Genomic DNA, 18,894 nt, shown 5'->3' on the forward strand with positions numbered 1-18,894 from the left:
TGGCAGGGCAGAGGGAGGAACTGGCACTCCCGTTCACCTGGGCATGGCTCCAGCCTGGCACGAGCCATGCAGCGATGTGGCAGCACCATCTGGACAATACCAAACCCAGAGCACGGCCCCTGGGCAGCGCGGCCAGGCTGGGTTACAGGGAGATTTCACTCATGTCCCAGGCGTCAGCAGCTCTGGTTTGCCCTGCCCCTGATGGCACCCTGAGTGATCCTGTCATCCCCACACGCTGGCACCAGGGACTCTGCCTCACTCCGAGGGAGCTGGGCCCCTCTCTGGCCACCCCCCATCCACCCTCCTCTGGGGACCAGGCCTGGACAGCGGGGGCAGGGGGAGTGAGGCCAAGCCCCCTGGCAGCTGGCCCTGACGCCCTGGGCAGGCAGCAGCAGCCATGGCAGTCCCGCCAAGCGGGTGCCAGCAGCCTCCGCCCAGGCAATCGCCTGCAGGGAACCCTGGGCAAACGGCAGCTCAGCCGTGGAGAGAGCAGCCAACAGGGCCAGGCTGGAGCCCCAGCCGCAAGCCCGAGCACAGAGGGGAGGGAGCAATGGGCCCCCAAACCCCCCCACCCCTGCAGCTGCTCCCAGCCCCCCGCCAGTCCCAGGGCCCTGCCAGCTGGGGTGCAGCCAGTCGCTCCCTGCGTGGGAACCCCAGACCCACCTCGAGCGTTGCCCGACGGCTGCCTGGCCCCCGCAGCCCTGCCCAGCCCCGGCCTCGCTGGAGCCCACGGCCTGTGGAAGGAAGGAGCCCCCCCACCCAGCCCAGCCAGCGGGCGGGCAGTCAGCGGCTGCCAAGGAATGAGGAAGGCGGGCCCAGGTCCCAGCCGAGGGGCGGAGGGAGCCAGCTGCTCTCAGTGTCTGAGCCACATCCCCAGGCAGGCCCCAGCAGCACCGCCTCCCCGCGCCGGGGAAGGGCTGGCCCAGGGCGGCACAGCAGCGACCCTGGCTGGCTCATGGGCACACTGTGCTGGGCGATGGCACCGTGCCTGCCCCATCCCCAGAGAGTTCCCAGGCCCGACTCCTGCCACAGCGCCCGGGCCAGCGCTAGATACCCCCGGCTGCTCACACACCCCGGCCAGTGGGCAGAGCCGGGGGGCACTGGGGGCTGCAGGGGGCAGGGATCCCTGGGGAAACTTGGCCCTGAGGGAGGGATTTCGCCAGGCACAGCACCTCTGCCCCCACCAGTGCACGCCGTGCCAGAGAGGAGCAGATGGACTCTGCGGCCTGCTGGCACCATCTGTGCAGACCGCTCTGCCAGGGCCCCTGCACTGCCACCCCCACACTCAGGGCAGCAGCATCTGCAGCTACATCACAGCTGGAGCCCCCCCCAAAGCACCCCCAGCCGAGCAACCCCGGCAGCCCAGAATCCTGGGCCCAGGCCAGCCGGGGGCTGCACCAGGCCTGGCTGGGCACATCCTGGGGTGGCGCTGGCCGCCTTCCAGGCCACACACAGCTGCACTATGCCCCAGGCACTGGGATCCTGCTACCCAGACACAGAGGGATCCCTGCCTCGGCCTGACAGAGCTACCACTCCCTTGGGAGCCCAAAGGCCAGGCAGAGCCGAGGAACCTGCCAGCCAGCCATGCTGTGCCAGGCAGGGCCAGGATGGCGTGTCCTAGTGAACTGAGCCTGAGTCCTGAGCTCTGCTACAGGGGCACCTGGGGATAGACCCATCCTGATGGGCACCTCAGCTCCTCTCTGCCCTGCAACGGACAGAGCCCAGCGAGCGAGAGCTTCCTCCACCCCTCCAGTGCTCAGGGCATGGAGAGTCCAGAGTCACATGCCCCCGCGCCAACCAGCCAGGCCACAGCAAGGCCCTGCTCATGAGACGGGAGTGACAGGGCTGGGGCTCACAGCCAGACCCGAGCCAGGCTGGGCATTGGGGGATGAGGGGATTGAGCACTCTCTGACACTGGCTTCCATAGGGAGCAGGCACCCCAGCACCCGTAGGAGCAGCCCCACACATGGCGCCCCACGGCTCAGGCTGCAGCCTGCGGGGCTCCCAGCTGGGCACAGAGCCTGGGCCAAACCCATCCCTGGCTCCCCAACGCCCCATCACCCCACAGCGCAGCAGAAGCATCATTCCACCCCCCTTCCCAGCATCGCCCCACCCCTGGCCTGGCATCACGCGCCCGCCACGCACCAGCGTCGTTCTCCCTCTGTCCTTTGCACTGGCATCACCCGCCCTGGCATCGCCCACACCAGCGCCACCCCCCGGCCTGGCATCGCCCGCCCCCCCACGCACCAGCGTTGTTCTCCCTCTGTCCCTTGCACTGGCATCACCCGCACTGGCATCGCCCACACCAGTGCCACCCCCCGGCCTGGCATCGCCCGCCCCCCACGCACCAGCGTCGTTCTCCCTGCGATCCACCTCGTCGTACACATCCATGGCCAGCTCCTCGAAGAGACGGTTGCTGAGCTGGAAGCAGAGATGAGCGAGTCACAGGGGGCGGAGCAAGATGGGAGGGGATGGAGTCGGAGCAGCCCCTCGGCCTGGTCGTGCCCACGCCAAGCTCCAGCTCTCTCAGCACCTGGGCCCCATGGGGTGGGGGGTTCCCAGGGGTTGGGATCAGCCCCGTCCCAGGGCGGCTGCTTCAGGCCAGGGTCCCCCCCGCAGCAGGGCCCAGCCCCCAGCCCCACTTACCGCCTGTAACTTCTTCTTCGCCACTTTCGCCAGCTCAGACAGGTCCAGGCTGCACACGCCGGGGGCGGGTGGGAGACAAAGCAAGAGGGGTCACTGCTGGCCCGCACCCCCCACCAGCCAGCCCCCCGGGGTGCCCATAAGCCCTCGGGCAATGGGGCGAGTTGCATGGCCACAGACGGCATTTGGCTCCCCTCGACACAACGTACCCACCAGGCACCGTGGCGGTGAGCAGCTAGACCTGGGGCACTGGCAGGGCAATGTGGGTCAGGAAAGAAATGCCAGGGGGCTGCAAGTCGGGAGTGAAGGGCACCAGCAGGGCTGTGGGTGGGTGGGGGGTCCCAGGGCTGAGCTAACAGGGGGCTGCAGGTTGGGAGTGAGGGGCACCGGCAGGGCTGTGGGTGAGTGGCTGGGTCCCAGGGCTGGGCTAACAGGGGGCTGCAGGTCGGGAGTGAGGGGCACCAGCAGCACTGTGGGTGGGTGGGGAGGCCACATCATGCCCCCTGCTTCCCACCTCTATCAACCCCTTCCTGCCACTACACAGACTGAACCAGCTGGTGGCACGTTAAGGCCCAGAGCCAGCGGCAGGGGCAGCCCCGCAGATGCCAGCGGCACTTTGCACCCGGACGCTACAGACCAGAGCGGAGGGGACAATACCTCTGCGCCGTGCCCTTTGGGCGCGCCCTGCACTCCGGAGAAGGCAGCGAGGGGAGAACAGGACAAAGGAGGGCGTTAAACGCAGGAGTGGCATGCCACGGCCACAGCCACGCCCACAATTGCCATTGCCACGCCCACAGCCACGCCCACAACTGACAGCCATGCCCACAACTGCCATTACCGTGGCCACAGCCACACCCACAACCATCATAGCCACCACAACCATGCTCACAACGGCCATGAACACGCCTATAGTCACGCCCACAACTGCCATTGCCATGCCCACAGCCACGCCCACAACTGACAGCCACACCCACAAACACGCCCACAACTGCCATTGCCATGCCCACAACTGACAGCCACGCCCACAACTGCCGTTGCCATGGCCACAGCCACGCCCAAAACTGACAGCCATGCCCACAACCGCCATTGCCGTGGCCACAGCCATGCCCACAACCATCATAGCCACCACAACCATGCTCACAGTGGTCATGACCACGCCTATAGTCACGCCCACAACTGTCATGGCCACGCCCACATCCATGCCCACAACCAACATGGCCATTGCTTTGCCCATGTCAGCCATAGCCACGCCCACCATTGTCGTAGCCACGCCCACACCAGCCACGCCTGCACTGCCCCACAGCCCCTATGCAGTGCTCTCACAGGCCGACACGGGCATCCAGCCACCGCTCTGCCCCATGGGCAGCGCCCACGCCAGGGACCACTCAAGAGATACACCCAAGGGAGCAGAGTAGCAGGCTTGGCACTGGCCACAGGAACCAGAAAAGGGGGCACTGGGTACAGGGGACCCACAGGGGCCCCTTTCTCCTCCAGCGCTCCCTGCAGGCAAGTCCAGCACCTGCCCCAGCTGCAGCCCTGCCAGGAGGCCCTGGGCCCTCTACCTCCCTGCGAGGAGGCTCCAAGCTCCAGTCCACGGGGCAGCCGTACCATCCCTGCCACAGTCCTGCACCAGCCTGCCCCCTGATAGGGGCTGAGGGGTCCAGTGCTGCTGGGCCTCCTGTGCACAGGGGCTGAGTCACTCCAGGGGCAGGGAGGTGCTGGCACTGCCCCTTGGCAGGACCCCAGTGGGGCCAAGGCCTAGGGGACCCTGGGGACCAAGTGTCCCCTCCCCAGGGCAGTGCACTCAGGGGCACAGGGGCCAGTCCCAGACCATTGACGCGGCCCAGTGTGCACGGGAGCTGCGGGCTAGTGGGGAAGGGGAGGCCCACACTGCTGCCCCCTCCCCACCCCCTGCACGGCTCAGTGGGAGCAAGAGGCAATTCTGTCAGTGCCCACAGGGTGGCAGCATTTCCTCCCTCACACTGGCAGGCTCCCAGCTGCAGAGCGGGGCGGGGGGGCACTCACCTGTCTGCCATCTGCGGGATGATGTAGTGCCCGTTCTTGTGGTCTGTGCAAAACAACAGCATCAACTGTTAGCTGGGCACTGCCCGGAGCCCCACACCTGGCACGAGGGTGGGGAAGGGAGAACCGGGAGCTGCCATGGGTGCAGCCGTGAGCCCCCACCCAGAACACCCACAACTGCACCCCACAAGGCCCTGGAGGCTGCTGGGCCGCATCGCCCTGGGGGCGTCACCAACCCTTTACAGTCACTGCTCTGGACCATGCTCAGCAGGGCATCAACCAGTGCTGCAGGCAGAGCCCCCCAGCTCCAGCGAGAACCCCCCCGTGGGCCCCAGTGCAGCCCACCTGCAGCACCCACCTGCCCCTCTGCTCACTGTCACCCAGCGACCCCAGGCCCCCACCCACATCCCTCCCAGGGCGCAGCCCCTCCTCCCTCATATCCCTCCCCGGGGCATGGCCCCACCCCTCCCACATACCCCGCCATGGCATGACCCCTCCCCCATTCACATCGCTCCCCAGGATGCAGCCCCCTCCCCCAAAGCTCACTGCCTTCCCCAGGGCACAGCCCCACCCCCCCTGCTCACTGCCCTCCCCAGGGTGCGGCCCCCTCCCCCATAGCTCCCTGCCCTCCCTGGGGCGCAGCCCCTCCCCACTCACATCCCTCCATGGGACGCAGCCCCTCCGCACAGCTCCCTGCCCTCCCCGGGGTCCCCCCGACCCATGCACTCACCCGGCTTGCGGCCGCACAGGTAGAAGGCCAGCCGGTCCGTCAGCTCGTACTGACACTCCACCAGCCGGTCCGCGAGCTCGTGCTGGGCTGCCTGCCTGCAGGGGGAGGGAAGAGGTCGGACCAGGAGCAGAGCAGGGGCACTGCAGGGGCACTGTCACGGCTGCTTTGCACTTGGCCAGCAGAGGCTCCAGGGCCCAGCAATCCACTCAGACGCCTCTGCACTGCCCGTGGGCCGCTGAAGTCACTGGACAGGGTCACCGCAAGGCCTCTCCAGGACAGCCAGCCAGGGTCCTGCTGCCGGGCAGCCCCCGACACTCACCGGGCGTAGTCGATGGGGGTCCTGCCGTTCACATCGGGTGCCCCAGGGTCGGCACCGTACACCACCAGCAGCTCAGCCTGCAGGATCTGTCCAGCCTTGGCAGCAACGTGCAGTGGGGTGGTGCCCTTCTCCTAGGGCAGGGCAAGGCAGTCAGACAAGGGCAACGGGCATGTAGCACCGAACCACTAGAAGGGTCCCATGGCCAGGCCAGCAGGGGGCTGCTGGTCTCTGCCCCTCTCGGAGCAGTCATGGTGCTTGGCACTAGGGGGCAGTGTGGTGCCGGACTAGGGACTGGCCTGCCCTGGGGCGGAGAGGGTGCGCCCCCTGCTGCAGCAGTGAACCAGGAACCCCGGCTCCATGCCAGGCTGCTGCCCCCTGGTGCCCAGCCCTGCCCCAGCCCCCAATGCCAGCACAGGAATGAGGGTGGACTTGCCATCACCGCTCCCTCCCCACCCTCACCTGTGCTGCCCTCCTGAGCCAGCAGGGCCCAGCGCCCGCGCCCCTCCCTCTCCCCGTCCCGCTGCAGGGCAGAGGCACCCGGCCAGGCCTCACCGGGTGAAAGAAGCTGGGCTGGGCGCCCAGCGAGAGCAGGCGCAGGCAGGTCTCCAGGTTCCCCGTCCGCACGCTGGAGTGCAGTTGCTAGAGGAGACAGCAGAGCGTCAGCTGCCCGGCCCAGCAGAACCTGCTGCCCTCCCATCCCGCCGGCCTCCTGGGACCTGCCGCTGGCCTGGGAGGTGCCTGTGACGGTGCGCTCGACATGATTTTATGAAAACATGCTAAGGAGTGTGAATATAACGTAACTGGAATATGCTCCATGCAACAGGTCTCTTGTAAGGTATCGTTACAAAGCTTATAATCTACTGAGTTTGATCATCCTATTCGTGTGTGTGTGTCATTCTTGTACCTGAAACTAGAAATAGGGAACATAACTCTGAGGGCCTGTTGTAATTATGCAAAGTGGGACCCACTAATGGTGGTTTGGAATCTTGATGGCTCCCATTAACCAGGACCATTGACTGTGGATGGCTGTTTGCTCGCTGGCCTTCCTGTGAGGCAGGCTGGGAGGAATGGAGGCTTGGGGGGCTCTTACAGTGACATGAGATCATGTCAAATGAACTGGAATCCATCTTTAACCTGGTGATTTTCCACTGAGCAGGAAGGGGGGGGGGGGGCCAGAGAGGAACAAAGGATTCCCGCCTTGTGCCAAAGCTATATAAGGGGGTGAAACAGAACAAAGGGGGCTGCAGTCATTAGAAATCCCTGAGCTGGAACAAGGGCTGTACCGGGGAAGGATTGGGCCCAGACTAGGACAGTCCAGGCTGTGACAGAAGCTTATTGGAACATCTCTGAGGGTGAGATTTTATCTGTATTCAGTTCCTTACTGTACTAGGCTTAGACTTGCGTGTTTTATTTTAATTTTGCTTGGTAATTCACTTTGTTCTGTATCTTACTACTTAGAACCACGTAAATCCTACTTTCTGTATTGAATAAAATCACTTTTTACTTATTAATTAACCCGGAGTTTGTATTAACACCCAGGGGGTGGGCAAACAGCTGTGCATCTCTCTCTATCAGTGTCATAGAGGGCTAACAATTTATGATTTATCCTGTATAAACTTTATACAGGGTAAAACGGATTTATTTGGGGTTTGGATCCATTGGGAACTGGGTATCCAGGTGCTGGAGACAGGAGCACTTCTTAAGCTGTTGTCAGTTAAGCCTGCAGCTTTCTGGGGGCGTAGTTCAGACCTGGGTCTGGGCTGCAGCAGGCCAGTGGGTCTGGCTCAACAAGACAAGGTTCTGAAGTCCCAGGCTGCCAGGGAAAATGGGCTTGGGATAGTCTCAGCATATCAGGTGGCAGCTCCCAAAGGGAGGTTCGGTGAACCAACCCATAAGAGAGCCCTTGGGCTGGCTTGGGCCAGCGGCACCAGCTGTGAGAGGTGCTGGGCGAGGGGAGGGTCTCAGAGACTGGAAGAGCACCTTGTGACGAAGTGGGTCTGTTCTTAATGTTTCCTCTGAATACTGTGTGGGTGCCTCAGTTTCTGGCTGACACTCTGTTTCCTGGCAATTAATGGCCCGGGCCCCTCCCCCCTGCAAGGAGATGCTAAAGGTGTGGGAGAACAAAGAGATCAGGTGACGTCCTGGCCTGGGAAAGAGACAAAGGCCAGAAAGGAGGGGCTGGAGGGGGTTTCAGTTTGAAGCTGGCTGGGGACAGGAAGTGAGGGCAGATGGGGTTGTCTGGCTCACTGCCCCCCAGAATGGATCCGGCCGAGGGGTCCCGTTTGCTGTACCTACAATCTCTGTTTTAGACCGTGTTCCTGTCATCTAATAAACCTCTGTTTCACTGGCTGGTTGAGGGTCACTTCTGACTGCAAAGTGGGGGTGCAGGACCCTGTGGCTTCCCCAGGACCCCGCTGGGGTGGGCTCGCTGTGGGAAGTGCACAGAGGGGCAGAGGATGCTGAATGCTCCAAGGAGACACCCAGGAGGTGAAGCCGTGTGAGCTTCTTGCCCTGCAGACAGTCTGCTCCAAGGGAGAGGAGGCTCCCCAGAGTCCGGCCTGGCTTTGCGGGGAGCAGTTCCAGAGCATCGCCCGGGCACTCTGTGACACACCTGCCTTGCTGGGAGGGGCAGAGGTGGGCAGCACATGGTACTGGGGATCCAGGCCTGCTGACTGCTCCATGCTGAGCCGGGGTGGGGAGAAAACCTGGCATCACCCAGCTGGCTGACAGTCTGTCCCAGCCCAGGGCCCAGCAGGGCTTGCGGTCTGTTGACAGCAGCAGCTGCCCTGTGACGGTCTCACTGGGGGTAACCCACATGCACAGAGGGGGGAGCCCCAGGCGCCCTCATAACGCTGCATGACTCGAACCTGGGCCCACTGGTGCCGAACGCACGAGTCTCCAGTGTCAGTCCCACCCCAGTGCCTGCTGGAGGGCACCAAGGACCCCCTGCCCCCAACAGTGCCCAGCGTGGCAGGCTTGAGAGGGGTGGACATGCTCCCACCACAGCAAGGCATTCCTCTCGGGGATCCAGCCCTGAGCTCAGCACCCCAAGGCCCCCCATGCCACGCCTGCTGCTCGGGCCCCCAACCTTGCTGAGGTCCTTGGCGGTGACACCATCATCGTCGCGGCAGGGCAGCTTGTGCACGAAGGCCAGCATCTGGTACTTGGCACGGATGAACTCAGACTTGGTGGGGCTGGGGAGAGAGGGGACAGGGTGAGACTGCGCCGAGCTAGCCCCTTGCCCACCAGGGGGGACACTTACTGCACTTTGTCCTGAGGATTGGCCTTGCGTCGCCCGCTCTGCACCTGCGCCGGGTCCAGCAGCGAGTGCTCCCAGATGGAGTTGGCACCATTACTGGCCAGAGTGTTCACCATCTGGGGAGAGAGATGTGCTGGCTCAGGGCAGCTTCTGCCACCATCTCACTGACCCACAGAGCTGGGCAGCCAAACCTCAGGTCTCCCACTGCAGACCCAGGGCTGGGCTAGCAGGGGCAGCGGGTTGGGAGTGAGGGGCACTAGGGCTGGGCTAGTACGGGGCTGTGGGTCGGGAGTGAAGGGCACCAGAGCTGGGCTAGCAGGGGCTGTGGGTCGGGAGTGAAGGGCACCAGGGCTGGGCTAGCAGGGGCTGCGGGTCAGGAGGGGCACTAGCCCAAGTGAGGAAGGGGAAAAGGTCACTCATTTTATCAGTGCTACAAAGCCACACAATACAAATAATTTGAACAAACCGCCAGCAGCGTGAAGGGGGGGAGGGGATGGCACAGGCCGGGTGGGGGTCAAGCCAGGAAGCCTTGGGCACAAACCCGCTGGCAAAGCAGGGCCGGCAGTCCAGGAAGGGACCCGTCACGGCTCACATAACATGGAACAATCCCAACTCCTGCCGCTTCCGGAGACGCTGTATCGGGCAGCGCCCACGGGCAGTGCTGGGGGAGGGGGAGCCGCACAGAGACCCCTGCTGACCCCCAGCACACGGGGCTGAGGCTGCCCCCCAGGCGCTGCCCCCACCCACCTGCAGCAGCGGGGAGGGCCAGGGGCTGTGGCGCAGATGCTTGACGATGGAGATGTGTCGGCCCAGGCTGCGGTGGACAGAGCAGCACTCGTCGCAGATCAGCACGCCGCGGTTAATAGAAGCCCAGCCGGGGTCTGTAGGGGCAGGAGATGGTTAGACGCCCCACTTGCCGGTACCACAGCCCCCACCAGGGACACCTGCCAAGGGCTCAGCGGCTGGGCCAGGCCAGGGCACAGCCTGGCAGGAGGGGACCTCCCTCATGAGCGCTTGGGGGCCCGCGCCCCAAAGGTGGAGACCTGGGGTGGGCACTAGGCAAATGCCAGCCGGGCACTCAGACACAAAGGCCTAGAGCACCCCAGACAAGCTAGTTAGTAAGGGATGAAGCCCCAGCTCTGGGAGAGGGAGGGGGTTAGAGCGGGGATGGGAGCCAGGACTCCTGGGTTCTATCCCGGCTCTGGGGGGGAGTGGAGTCCGGTGGTTAGAGCAAGGGGATGGGAGCCAGGACTCCTGGGTTCTATCCAGGCTCTCGGGGGGAGTGGAGTCCAGTGGTTAGAGCAAGGGGATGGGAGCCAGGACTCCTGGGTTCTATCCAGGCTCTCACACTGACTCGCTGTGTGACCAGGGACAAGTCCCATCTCAGTGTGAGGTTTAATCAGGCTGTGTGAAGCACCAAGGGACAGGCGGAAGGTGCTGCCCCCTCGGCGGGCACTAGGGTGGGTGGCCAGCAGCCAGAGAGGGCCACGCAGCCCTGAACCCCGACCCCCAGAGCTGGAGCAGGCCCAGGGGGCAGCTGCTGGGGGCGTTTCACTCTGGGGTGGGCACAAGTGCCGCAAATGGGCAGGGGGCCCCCAGGGGGCTGCAGCAGACAGACTGGGGGGAAGCTGGAGCATATGGCAGCGGGGCGGCACCAGTCCTGGGCACTGTCTCCCCCCCCCGACCCCCGCACTGCTCTGGGACACCTACCCCTCCCACTGTGCTATCCGGGGGTGTCAGAAACCTGCCCCTGCCCAGAGCTTCCCAGAGCCCGTCTGGCTGTTCCCCCCATCGGCTGCCCTGGCGACGGTTGCTAAGGTTTCCTGAGCTATAGCTAAGGGGCTCAGCCGGTAGCTAGGGAAACCCTAAGGTTTCCCCTAGCAACCTGGCACCAGGCCTGGGGCAGCCTGGGAGCAGGGACTGTTCTGGGGCCCAATGGAGCCGGGGGGCAGGGCAGGCACACCCCAGGCAGGGAGCAGCGTAGGTCTGCAGGGAGCGTCAGGCCCGGGGACGGAGGGCCTGGTTTGCATTCTGCAGTCCCGGGGGACGAGCCCTGCACACCCACCAGCAGGCGCTGCACCCACTCCCCGGACCGGAGGGGAAGTGCCCCCCAAGCGCAGGTGCCCACCCATGGCCAAGCCAAACAGAAGGCGCCAGCCCCAGGGCAGCACCCGGCTGGGGCTCCCTGCTGGCTCAGACAGGCCTCAAGTTTCCAGCGTTACTTCCACAGAGACGGGAACCTCCCTGGAAGACCGATCCTGCTGGGGCTCCATGGCTTGGGGGGCGTGCGGTGGAGGGCAGAGAGCAGCCCCACAGCCAGGCTCCCCGAGCTGCAGAGGCGCAGAGGGGCTGAGTGCACGCTCAGTGACCCCCGTCAGCCCCAGCTCATTAGCCAAGCAGGAGCAGCCTGGCCCAGCGGCCCCAGTGCACAGCTAGCACCGCCTGGGACAGGCCCCCTCCTCAAACCAGCCACTTGGCTACTGGCACCTAGTCACCCACTGCCGCCCAGCCACTCCCGTATAGCCTCTGCCCAGGTTAACCCCCCAGGAGCTACGTGCTCTCGCCTCCCCCAGGGGCTCAGGGCACAGACGCGGCTCGCTGTAAGGGATTGCTGGGACCCCCGGCCCCGTTCTCAGGGCCCGCGCTCTCCAGGGACCCCCCTACTCAGCACATACGGTACCCCCATGGGAGACAAGTGAGGTGCTGAACTCGCTCTCAGTCGGGCCTGCACCCCCAATCCCAGAGCAGCTCTGCCAGCTCAGAGCCCAGCCGGCTTCACGCCCTCCCCCACCCAACAGCCTCCCACGCACAGAGCTATTCCCGGCTCCTCGCCCACGTGTCACTCCCTCAGGGCTGCACCAGGTGCTGGGGGGGGCCTCAAGCAGCATCAGCATCACCAAGCAGTGAGGGGAGCCCCAGCTGCAGGACGCAGAGGCATGGGGGAACTCTCAGCAACAGAAGAGAGGAGATGCTCCCAGCCCTGTGCCCAGACCCCTGTACCAGCCTCTTGTGGGCAAAGAAACCCGCCTGGCCCCTGCCCTCAGGGAGTACATGGGGAGGAATGGGCCAGCAGCCCAGCCTCTGCCCTCTCCTATGCACGTCTATCCCCAATCCCCTGGGATCAGCTCCACCCCACAGAGCTCTGCCAGGGTGTGCCAACAGCCAGCAGCAGCCGTATTCCCATGTGCCTGGTGCAGGCAGCACCAGGCTCTCAGCTGTGCCCAACCATCCCCCCTGCAGGCCACCCTGAGGCCCAGGCTCGAAGCACCTTGGCTGGACAGCCAGGGTAACCCAGTGCCTGGGAGCCAAAAGGTGCGCCTCACGCCCAGGGGGTGGGGACTCAGCACGGTCACTGAGCAGGCAGCCCGCCCCATGGTGCTGTACCACTGCCCCCTTCCCAGGGGAACAGCCCCATTGCCCCACTGTGACACAGCAGGGAGGGGGGCAGATTGACCTGGGAATGTCGTCTAGTTCTGATGGGACTGTCTGCAAGGGGGAGGGGAGAGCAGGGGGTGACTTTAGGTGAGGGAGGGTACCTGAGCCTGTAACCTGAGCCAGGAGGGGGTGGGGCCAGGTGACACCTTTGCCCAGGAAGCTGGACAAAGGGAGAGGAGGAGCCGGGGAGAGGGGAGGGAGTCGGCTGGAAGGTTTGTTTCAGTTTTGGGCTGGCTGGGAAGAGGCAGGAACCCAGGTCTGGGGTCTAGGCTCCCTGCCCCAAGAGGGACCTGGCTGAGGGGTCCTAGGTGTACCTACAAGCCCTGCTTGGGACCGTGTTCCTCTCGTCTAATAAACTTTCTGCTTTACTGGCTGGCTGAGAGTCACTGTGAGTCCCAGGAAGAGGGGTGCAGGGCCCTGAGTCCCTCACTCAGTGACAACTGGTGGCAGAGGTGGGATCTACTGCACCCCGTGGATGGCGCTTCCTGCAGTAAGTGACTGGGGAACAGTAAAACGAAGGGGGATTGACGGGGACCAGGTGTGCTGAAGATTCAGAGACACGGTTTCAGGGAGCGATTAACCGCTGGAAGTGTGCGACCAGCGAGAAGGACTTTGCAGTAGCAGGGTCACCCAGGGGATTGCAGCGAGAGGTCCCAGGGGCGGAGGAGTCTGCAGCTCGACCCTGGCAAAGAGGTGATGACCTCAAGAAGGGCTGGCACGCTAGGAGTGCTCCCTGGAAACCGTGGGGAGCGGCGAGCACCCCGGCCTGTGAGTGGCCAGCAGGAAGATGTATGACAAGCCCCTTAAGAGTGACCTGGTGAAACCGTGCAAGCAGAGGGGGCTGCGCAGCGGCAGGCTCACCAAAGACCAGCTGATTGCCCAGCTGGAGGAGGGAGACTGCTCGAATGAACTGATCCCTGTCTCTGAGGGAAGCAGCCTGGCAGATGCAGTGCAGGTACCAGTGTCTGTCCCAGCGGGGAGTGAATAGACAGCTGCTGAGGGCTTCCCGAGACCCGCCAACCTATACCTAGAGGAAGGGCTGGGAGGAGCCCAGCGAATACTGAGGGCACCATGACCCCCCCACAGCCAGCAGGGGATCGTCCCGGCAGAGCTCCCCATCGCTGGAGCTGAGGCAGCTGGAATGGGAGAAGGAGCTAAAACCAAAAGACCTTGAGTTGAGGCAGCAGGAACTAAAGGAGGAGCAGGAAGAAAGAGAGACAGCATCAGCATGAGCTGGAGTGGCCAGGCTGAGGGGCAGCGGGCCCCCAGCTGCGGAGAGTGAGGGGGGGCCCCGGACTGCGCAGAGCTTTGATAAGTGCATCCTGGCCCAGCATAAGGAGGGGGAGGACATGGATGACTTCCTGGATGCCTTTGAGACGCCCTGCGAGCTGCACCAGGTAGCTCCAGCAGACAGGCTCCGGGTTCTCACCCCTTTACTGAACCCCAAGGCCGTGGCATTGTACTGCCAGCTGGGAGAGGAGGAGAAAGGGAACTACGAACTATTCAAGCAGGCCCTGCTGCGCGAGTTTGGGCTGACTCCTGAGATGTACCGGGAAAGGTTCCGGAGTCAGTATAAAACCCCTGAGGTCTCATATCTGCAACCAGCCGTCCGCATGGAGGGATACACCAGCAAGTGGGCAGACGGGGCCTAGACAAAGGAGGACCTGGTTAAACTGATCGTACTAGAACTGTATGAGCGATGCCCATCCGACCTGAGGCTGTGGTTGAGGGATCAAAAGCCAGAGAACCCGCGACATGCAGGGCAGCTGGCCAATGAGTTTGTGAAGTGCCGGTCGGGGGGTGGCAGGGAGGAGTCCCAAAGGAACAGGCCCGCCATGATGCAGAGTCACCCTGGGACCTCCCATAGGGGAACCATGGAGAACCCCCTCCCCCAAGGGAAACATCCGGCATCAGGGCCAAGCGACCAGCTCGAGGGGACCAACGGGATGTGGGCTGCTACCACTGTGGGCAGAAAGGCCCCACGCCCAGGCCCGACGAGCTCCTAGACAAGATGGGAGGCGCTTGGTACCTCACCACCATGGATCTTACAAAGGGCTACTGGCAAGTGCCGCTGGACGCAGATGCCAGGCTGAAATCGGCCTTTATCACCCCTCTGGGGCTCTGAGTTCCTGACCCTGCCCTTCGGCCTCAAGGGAGCACCGGCCACCTTCCAGCGCCTGGTGGATCAGCTACTGAGGGGGATGGAGAGTTTTGCCGTGGCGTATATTAACGAAATCTGTGTCCTTAGCCTGATCTGGGAGGGCCACGTGTCCCAGGTTAGACAAGAGGTGGACCAACTCCAAGAGGCTGGGCTGACCGTAAAAGCTGAGAACTGCAAGGCGGGGATGGCTGAAGTATCGCACCTGGGCCATCGGGTGGGGAGCGGCTGCCTAAAGCCGGAACCAGCCAAGGTGGAGGTGATCAGAGACTGGCCTGCTCCCTAAACCAAAAAGCAGGTCCAGGCCTTTATTGGGATGGCGGGGTACTATCGAAGGTTCGTGCCCCACTTTAGTGCCATAGCCGCCCCCATCACTGAACTGTGCAAGAAGGGGAAGCCAGATAAGGTGGTCTGGACCGAGCAGTGCCAACAGGCTCTCCGGGCGCTGAAGGAGGCTCTGGTTAGTGGCCCCAGTTCTGGCAAACCCAGATTTTGACAAGCCCTTTAGGGTGTTCACTGACACCTCAGAAACGGGACTGGGGGTGGTGTTAATGCAGGAGGATGAAAAGGGGGAGAGACACCCCATCGTGTATCTGAGCAAGAAGTTGCTACCCCGGGAGCAGAACTGCGCGGCCATCGAGAAGGAATGCCTGGCCATGGTGTGGGCCCTTAAGAAGCTAGAGCCATATCTCTTTGGGCGACACTTCACCGCGTACACCGACCACTCTCCCCTGACCTGGCTGCACCAGATGAAAGGAGCCAACGCCAAGCTCCTGAGGTGGAGCCTGCTCCTGCAGGACTATGACATGGACGTGGTCCATGGGAAGGGAAGTGCCAACCTGATAGTGGACGCGTTGTCCCGGAGAGGGGGCCCTGAACTTCCCCAGGTCACTGGGCAGAGTGACCCTGCTCAGTTCAGTCTCGAAGGGGGGGCAGATGTGACGTAGCAGGGAGCGAGGCGGATTGACCTGGGAATGTCGTCTGGTTTTACTGGCACTGTCTGCATGGGGGAGGGGAGAGCAGGGGGTGACTTTAGGTGAAGGAAGATACCTGAGCCTGGAACGTGGGGGTGAGGCCAGGTGACACCTTTGCCCAGGAAGCTGGACAAAGGGAGGGAGAGGAGGACGGTGGGGGGGAGTCGGCTGGAAGATTTGTTTCAGTTTGGGGCTGGCTGGGAAGAGGCAGGAACCCAGGTCTGGGGTCTAAGCTCCCTGCCCCCAGAGGGACCTGGCTGAGGGGCCCTGGTTGTACCTACAAGCCCTGCTTGGGACCGTGTTCCTCTCGTCTAATAAACCTCCTGCTTTACTGGCTGGCTGAGAGTCCTGGTGAATCACAGGAAGTGGGGGTGCAGGGCCCTGCTCCCCCACACTCCGTGACACCCACCCCAGGGCCTTCCTGTGCCACTCTCCCCCCACAGCCCCCATGTAACACCAGCCCCTCCCCCCAGCCCAGCCGGAATGGAGCTCTTTGTCCTGGCACCGGCACTTGCCCGAGAACAAAAGGCCGTTTGAGATGCCGTGCACTGCGGCTCGGAGCCCGCTGCCCTGCCCCCGCGCAGAGGGGTGCACGGCCCTGGCCACGGGGAGCCCAGCCTGGCTGCAGGGAGCACCCAGCCCAGCTCTCTCACACGCGGCAGAGCCAGGCATCAGCTCTGGCACGCGCCCCTCAAGGCAGGGCAGGGCGTGAGCAGGGTGCAGGCCAGAGCCCGGATCCCAGCATGCAGCTGTTACCCCAGGGCCCTGGAGACCCTTGTGGGGGGAGCAGCCAACCACCATCACAGGCTCGGCTTCACCTGACCCACGGTGCTGTGCACTGCCCCACTTAGCCAGTTCCCCCAGGGTGAGGGGCCAGGAATCCACCCTCCCAGCCCCACGAATAGGCCCTCTTCTACCACTAAGGGGCACGCAAAGGCTCTGATGGTGCCCCTCAGTCCTGACCCACAGCCCCTGCTAGTGCCCCTCAGTCCTGACCCACAGCCCCTGCTAGCCCAGCCCTGGGCTCTCCACCCCCACCCAGCTCTGCCAGTGCCCCTCAGTCCTGACCCACAGCCACGGACTCCCCAACGCCAGCTCTGCTGGTGCCCCTCAGTCCCAACCCACAGCCCCCTGCTAGCCCAGCCCTGGGCTCCCCACCCTCCCCCAGTTCTGCCAGTGCCCCTCAGTCCTGACCCAGAGCCCCCTGCAAGCCCAGTCCTGGGCTCCCCACCCCCAGTTCTGTCAGTGCCCCTCAGTCCTGACCCGCAGCCCCCTGCAAGCCCAGTCCTGGGCTCCCCACTCCCAGCTCTGCCGGTGCCCCTCAGTCCTGACCCACAGCCCCTGCTAGCCCAGCCCTGGGCTCCCCACCCTCAGCTCTGCCGGTGCCCCTCAGTCCTGACCCAGAGCCCCCTGCAAGCCCAGTCCTGGGCTCCCCACCCCCAGCTCTGCCAGTGCCCCTCAGTCCTGACCCGCAGCCCCTGCTAGCCCAGCCCTGGACTCCTCCCCTTCCCCCCAGCTCTGCCGGTGCCCCTCGCTCCCGACCCACAGCCCCTCCTTTTTCTTGTGTGTTTACACAGAGCCTGGCTCCATGGGGGGCCCTGGCCCATAGCTGGGGCTTGCAGGCACTGTGGTGACACCCTAGTACCCCAGCCTTAGGCCCCCCATACCCAGTGGAGGAGACGTTGATTCTGCCCCCCAGGCAGTCCTGTGCTGGCGGCCGCATGCCAGGCGTCCCCGCTGAGCCGGCACAGCCCCTGGCAGCCTCCCGGCTCGCTGAGCTGCAGCAGCGCCCGCCCCTGCCCTGGCTCACTCCGCCACTGTGAGCAGCATGCAGCAGCGTCCAGAGCCCCCCTAGCCCGCTGCAGCCCCATAGCCAGCAAGGAGCAGAGCAGGTTCCTGGGGGCAGCCTCCTGGGAAGGGGGATGGCAGCCAAGGGGAGTCTCTGGCTAGGGCGGTGCCTGGGGGCTGCACCGATGGGGGCTTCCCTAGGGGACGGGGCAGGTCACACAGGGACTGTGGGGGTGGGGCAGCCACCTCCCTTGGAGCCAGGCCGGGGGTCGCAACGGCTGTGGAAAGGTCACTGGGAGAACAAGAGCTTTGTGCTGGAGCTGGAGACAGAGCCAGCCCCCACCAGCCACGGCTCCCCCTGCTCCTGTGTGTGCCCGGCTCAGTGCCAGGGGCCTCCCCCACATACATCGCTGTCCTGTGCTGGAACCTCCCCCAGCTCTGCCCACACCCCATGGCCCCCTACCCCAGCCCTACCCCCCAGCCCTGTCCTTGCCCCTCAGCCTAGCCCCACAGCCCTGCCCTCCACAGCCCAGCCCCCACAGTTCTGGCAGTGCCCCACAATGCTGACCTGCTGCCCCCTGCCATGTCAGCCCAGGCTCCCCTCCCACACACACCCAGCTGCTCCAGTCTGCAGGACAGTACCAGTGGAGCCCCCGTCCCTATCCCTTCCCATGGGGCCCAGTCTGACCCCCTCCCCAGGCTTGCTGGGAGCTGGAGAGACACATTATGCAAATGCTGCTTGCAAAGTTCAAACCACCCGTTTGCAAAGCAAAGGGATGGGAAGGTCTGAGCTCAGCTCTGCCAGGCTGGGGGGACAGAGCGAGAGGAGGTCAAGGTTTCCCACAAGCCCAGCACCCTGCACACGCAGCCAGCCAGGGACTGAGCTGGAGGCAGGATGCTGCCCTCTGCTCAGCTGCCTTAGGCTGCCCACAGGCTGAGGGGGAGGGGGCAGCACCCAGGGCTCCCCCAAGGCCAGAGAAGTGCAGGTGACGGTGCCCTGGCTGGAGCTCTGCTCAGCGGGTGGGTGGCTCCGGCCCCCAGCCAGGCCTGCGTCTGCCCCGCGCTGCTGCACGGGAGACAGCCACAAGCCAAGGGCACTGTGTCCTCGCAAAAGCCAGAGCAAGGGGGGTGGGGCTGCTTTCCCATGGCCCCCCCAAGCCTCGAGTGCAGCTCTTGGGGTCCTGGCAGAGCTCTCCGGAGCAGCACACAGACCCCAGCACGTCTGGATAGCCAGGGGCTACCCCAGTGCAACACAGGGGCCCAGGGGAAAGACTCCAGTCCAGCTCCCATGCTGCCATCACACACACCCCACCCCTGGGCCCGTCAGCACCGTGCCCCGCAGAAGGCAGCCCCACGCGCCGTGACCCAACCCAGCCCCATGGCCCAGAAAAACGGTGCACCTGCAACTAGCACAGGCTGGGCACAGGGGAAGCTGCAGCCCCATCTCAGAGCCCCCAGCTGGGCTCGAATCCCAGTGAGTTGGGCCGGTCACATACAAGCCACAGGGGCCATCCACAGGCTCCCGACACAGCCACAGGCCCATGCACCGCCAGGCGGGCCCATCAG

The 18,894-nt window shown here is 64.3% G+C and overlaps 1 protein-coding gene across 5 annotated transcripts in view; it reads right to left on the bottom strand.

Moving 5' to 3' along the window:
- Positions 1–18,894, bottom strand: part of GIT1 (GIT ArfGAP 1) — a 34,105-nt gene that overhangs the window by 7,664 nt on the left and 7,547 nt on the right. For 3 of the 5 annotated variants that reach the window (XM_030536478.1, XM_030536475.1, XM_030536476.1), the window contains exons 2-11: positions 9,721–9,854; positions 8,977–9,089; positions 8,803–8,908; positions 6,267–6,353; positions 5,715–5,845; positions 5,396–5,490; positions 4,669–4,711; positions 3,301–3,327; positions 2,647–2,695; positions 2,349–2,421 (exon numbers count right to left, since the gene is read on the bottom strand). In XM_030536478.1, the coding sequence (XP_030392338.1) occupies positions 2,349–2,421; positions 2,647–2,695; positions 3,301–3,327; positions 4,669–4,711; positions 5,396–5,490; positions 5,715–5,845; positions 6,267–6,353; positions 8,803–8,908; positions 8,977–9,089; positions 9,721–9,854 (858 nt within the window). The remainder of the gene's footprint in view (positions 1–2,348; positions 2,422–2,646; positions 2,696–3,300; positions 3,328–4,668; positions 4,712–5,395; positions 5,491–5,714; positions 5,846–6,266; positions 6,354–8,802; positions 8,909–8,976; positions 9,090–9,720; positions 9,855–18,894) is intronic. The other 2 variants (XM_030536479.1, XM_030536477.1) reach the window with 1 other exon arrangement.

The sequence above is a fragment of the Gopherus evgoodei genome, chromosome 17 (genome assembly GCF_007399415.2).
Source record: "Gopherus evgoodei ecotype Sinaloan lineage chromosome 17, rGopEvg1_v1.p, whole genome shotgun sequence".
In the NCBI taxonomy this organism is placed as follows: domain Eukaryota; kingdom Metazoa; phylum Chordata; order Testudines; family Testudinidae; genus Gopherus; species Gopherus evgoodei.